A 5165-nucleotide genomic window follows, 5' to 3' on the forward strand; every position below is an offset into this window, starting at 1 on the left:
CCCGCCCCCACTATGCTTGCATTATTTTCAATCGCCCAAGCAGAAAGAAAAATCTATTACTCCCTCTGCTCCATTTCATCTGTGCTCAAGCACAGCAGCATTCTCCTTGTGGTACCAGCACCACCAGCTTCATTATATTCTCAACATTCTACCAGCAACTATGGCAGGAAAATGATGCACATCAATGGCACAAGTAGGTCTGAGTCCTTGATAGAATCTGTCCTGTGGGCTAAGGGTTCCACATCCCTGCACTGAAAGTCAAAATAAGGACGTGTGGAAGATTTTGTCCCCATCACAATAGCTTAAAAAACAGTAGTAGTGCCTAAAAGGTATGAAAGAGGTCACCTTCTCAGATTTACTGTGTTTTAGTCAAACTCCTTACAACAGGGAAATGCAAACACTAGCAGTGAAATGCCAAGGCTGGAGTGTGGGGCTTCCCATCGCTGAACAAAAACACTGTAATAACTGTTTCAAAGATACCCTGACTCCAATGAACATTAACCAGGATCTAATAAACACCATTTATTTGCTCTAGGCAACAAGCTGTTGGGCTCAGATTCAGACGTTTTCCACAGAAATTACCAGCCTTGGACAGCTGTCACTTATATAGATCAACTCCCACTGCGTAACACCCCGTTCTGAGTCTCCAGTTCACTGTTGTGCATTCTTCAAACCGCACACAGCTTTTCTCCTACTAAGTGGGATAGCACATCATCCTCCAAGAACACTAAGGAGCATCCAGTAGTGCTTCTTCCATAAAAATACTGAATGACCTACTGTACCATACAAGCAGCATCCCAATTACCCTAATTTTCCCTCTTTTAATCTGTAGGGCAAATTTTAATTAAAATATGAAAAACCCAAAAGCCTCCCAACCCCCCTTCAGAACTAAACAAAAACCCCCCACCAAAAACCCCAACTGACAAAGAAATGAAGGAAATGAGCAACTCTGAGCATTCTGGCCACAGCTGCTTTGTCGGTCACTGACCACACGTCAATGCTGCCTGCCTTCAGGTGGGCCCCTAAAGAGGAAATTAAAAAATCTTGCTACTTTCAAGACATCTAACGTAACTTTTGCAAAAGAAAATCTAACCTCTCACCATTTTTCTACAGTCCAAAAGGTTATTTTTCAAATGCAGAATGAAAAGCACAGTGACATTCTCAGTGTTTAAACTGGGATCTACACAGCACTGGGTTTCAAATTAGTGAAGGAGTAGTTCTCAAAAACCAGAATTCCTAATATAAAACACATACCGGACTGATTAGGGCCAGATGAGATGTAATCATGACACAGTTTTCATGATAAAGAACCCTGGGTGCCTGGAACACTATGTTAAGGGAGTTGTGTAATCACAAGGTTATTTCCAGCCCCTTCCAGCAGAACACACATCAGCTCTGTCACTCGGCACTGCAGTGCTCTAGACTCAGCTGGGATGCAATGTTAACATCTTACAATCAGAACAAAACTGTAAACTCAACTAAAACAAAGAAAGAAAGCGCAGCCAGATCTTAGTTCCAAGACCTGCTGAAAAGTCATTTTCATCTGACTGACAGCAACTTGCACCGTGCAGCTGTCCCTAGAGGTTAATACTCAGATCTCATTCTAACTCGGAAGAAAGATAATCACTATCCCTCTCCTGGATTTTTCAACACCAACGTCTTCCTTAGGAGATGATCCAAGTACTAACCAAAGAAATTCGCATAGCTTGAAACCTTATATTCTCCTGATTTTTATGTAAAGAGCCTGGAATCTATACAGGTGTCACTGCTTCTCCATAGCTCCTGGGCTCAGATGCTTTGCTCTGTCACAATGTCATTTCCCAGCTCTCTACGGCTGGATCAGTTTCAAACGAACAGTAACCTACAGGATTTCTTATTTTTTGCCACAGCTAGTGCCTATCTGGTCCCTAGCAGTCCACGGTGACATCTGATCTCTGACATCCTCTGCTAACAATCACTAGTATTTCCTAAACCCCGACTTTTCAGAGTTTCAGTATGTCATAATCAGCCCCCTCTCCCTTTCACGTTACAGGTCCAATGCTATGACCTCCTATTTGACTCACAGAACAGGAAAAAGATCACGTAAAAGTTACTGACATTAGCAGTGTTCATTTGTTCTCCAATCGACTGACAGTCACAAGTGACAAACGTAACAAAAAACTCCCAGACTTATCCCAGCCAACTATGTGACCAGCCACACCAGAGAGCAAGGATGAAAACGGAGAAGCCTGTCCTTAGCCTAACAAAAGAAAGCACAATGACAATCAGAGCTGAAACCACCACGGCTCCAAAAGAGATTTATCTTTAATCAGAACAACGGGTAGAGCTGATCCTAGATCAGTGGTCTGCTACTAATGTTGGCTTCAACACTGCAGCTAAACCAGCTTTCACAATCATGAGGGATAGTCATATTGTTTCCTAACTACAGAAAGTCACAAACTGCTACACAGAACAGGAAGAACTGCAAAACACACTTAAAAGGGGAACTGGAAAGTGCCAGGTTATACGTATCACATGATTATAACCACTATTCTGAGAACCATCAGTTCAGATTTAGACCTGTATGATGAACCAGTCTGCAACTTCTAGAAAAACAGCTTTTTGTTCTAAACACAGTTAAGCAAAGCTGGTCTATACTAGTTTGCAGAAACTGGGGGTTTTTGCCAAGCTGACCGGCAAAAGTTAGTCTATACTAAGTCTACTTAGTCACTTGTGACAGCACTTCTAAAAGCTTCCATTTAACAGAAATTAAGAAACTACATCTCTTTAACCTCAGAGGAAAATAAGTATCCAAATTTAGTATCCAATTTTGCACAGAGTGATTCTTTTCTTCTAAATAAAAAAATCCTCATTATAATTGGGTTCTGCCCCCAAATTACAGATCACCCGTTAAAACTGAAAAATGTAGATGGTAATTTTTACGAGATCTGCAATGAAATGTAATTAACAGTACTGAAAGGTGGTTCACGTCAGCTAAAATACACGATATACAATTCATATTTTCCTTTGTTTGCTATTTAAGGGAAAAAGGACAAATGTTATCAGCACACGTCCAGCCAAAACCTATTTGCATTGTATTCTGGACTTCCAAGAATGTGACTCTGGGAGAGACTTTATTCTCAGCAATACGCATCCATCTACCCAGCAGTCTGCTACATTCCTACGCAGGGAGAAGGCACCCAAGAGGGCCCAAAACTGCACAAGGTAAGTGGTGTGCTGTAATATATTTAACAACAGATAAGTCAGAGAAACAGAGAAAGGGAAAAATTCAGTCCTCGGTAGAGCTCTGATGATTATTATGAACCAGAAAGGAGTATTTCTTTTGCTTCACCCTACATAAATCACTGTGAATTATCTGCAATTCTAGTCAAAAACTGCCTTCCATCAAATCCTGGGGGGAAAACCTTTCAAAAAATCCAGCTACGACAGCTACAGTTCCACTGGCAGTGGCTCTTCTTTTGCTCTGTTCCTGCCATTATTTATCTCTTATATTTAATGTTCATGAAGTGTTCTGGGGATAAGCAGTCAGTTTTGAGAAACACCTTACAAGATAAAGTCATATTAAAGCTATTCCACTTGATGGGCTCATGCTGTCTTAAACAGAACCAATCCACTGGGGACACACAATCCTGCACTATAATAATGTTTTACATTTATACACTGCCTTTCACTCCGAAGTCCAGAATTTATAATACATGAAATGCCAAAGAATGACAAATGTAAACTGTACAACAGAGAACAGAGGTATGTTTGGTAAAGATATTGTGGTAGGTCCTACCTCACACATAGAATTTCATGGCATTTCTGATACCTGCTCTAACCACAACTGCAGCTGGATCTGAGGTATTTTCCTTGCTTTGTCATGGAGAACAGTTTGGTTAGAAAAGATGCTCTATAGGAAGCATCTGAAATTCTCTATTTGTAAAGCAGAAATTATACTCCAACACCCACGGTCAGCATCCTATCTTAACATAAGATTATGAAAAAAATACATGCTGTCTCTCAAATATTTTCCATAAAGCCACTTGGTTCTGCAGCCATGATCCCACAAATAATAACACTGAAGTGGTCCCGAATTAGGTTGTTTGACATGTCCTTACGAGGACAGCCCAGGTAGTCTGTTTACCATACTGAAAGCACCTTCCCATTCATCATCTGGCACAACATTAGCCCGCACAAAAAGATCCCTCAAGGGCACAGTGCAGTACACAAAGAATACCCAAAGGACAAAAACCTACTTGTTCTCTACCCTTCATTTATCACAGGACGATAAAGGCCTCTGACCACTGCTCTAGAAGGCCCATGCTATCCTTGTCAAAACTAAAACGTGTATCAGATATTTCACCTGATGAGCTCTGAGGTCAAATTAACTGGATACAAACTCCACAAAGGAGGATAATTAACAATATACTGAATGGCCATTAAGTATTCAACCCAACTCCTCAAGATGGTGATGACTTAGCCAAACCAGATACCACACCTAAGGCAGGGCTACCAGGGGTCATCAGAGATCAGGCACCAGATGCACACCAAAATTATACCTAACACGGTACAACTTAACAGCTTGAACCCCACAGGGAACAAAGCTGGATGATCTGATTCCCTCTGAGGCTTAACACCTACAGGATGTGAATCAGACTCTCCACCCCACCAAGACGAGCCCTTCTGCACAACTGACAGCCATCCCCTGGTTCAGATCAGCACCCTCTAAAAATTGAGCAGCTGCCAAATAATACTTGACCTGGTCTGCCCCGAAAGGGGTGATGTTGGCCTTGACCGACCCGACGCCCAGCCCCACGAGGACCAGTCCGATGAAGGTGGCGGTGGCACAGTAGCGGATGGCTCCCACCTGGGAGCAAGGTGCCATGGTGGCATTGGCCGCCGGAGAGGAGCAGTTCTCTACAGGGAACAAGGGGATGTCCCCGCAGAGGCCCTGGCGGGTGTGCGGCGCGGCGATGACGGGGAAAGCCAGCATGCCCAGCAGGTAGAGTGCCATGCTGAGCAGGATGGTGCCAAACTTGCCCAGGAGGGCGTCAGCCAACCAGCCACCGAAGGGCGACACCAGGTAGGTGATGCCCATGAAGAGCAGCAGGGCCTGGCTGGCCTGGGCACCCTCCCAGCTGTAGGGAGGCCCGTTGAGGAAGAGCACCAGGTTGGAGGTGATG

The 5165-nt window shown here is 43.4% G+C and overlaps 1 protein-coding gene across 1 annotated transcript in view; it reads right to left on the reverse strand.

Moving 5' to 3' along the window:
• The window catches only part of SLC15A4 (solute carrier family 15 (oligopeptide transporter), member 4), a gene marked incomplete at its 5' end in the record, with an annotated part of 24588 nt that extends 19427 nt beyond the window's left edge, over nucleotides 1-5161 (reverse strand). The window contains one exon of the mRNA XM_010140943.1: nucleotides 4742-5161. Within this exon, the coding sequence (XP_010139245.1) occupies nucleotides 4742-5161 (420 nt within the window). The remainder of the gene's footprint in view (nucleotides 1-4741) is intronic.
• Nucleotides 5162-5165: the final 4 nt, after the last annotated feature.

Source organism: Buceros rhinoceros, unplaced genomic scaffold (assembly GCF_000710305.1).
Source record: "Buceros rhinoceros silvestris isolate BGI_N320 unplaced genomic scaffold, ASM71030v1 scaffold2248, whole genome shotgun sequence".
Taxonomy (NCBI): Eukaryota; Metazoa; Chordata; class Aves; order Bucerotiformes; family Bucerotidae; genus Buceros; species Buceros rhinoceros.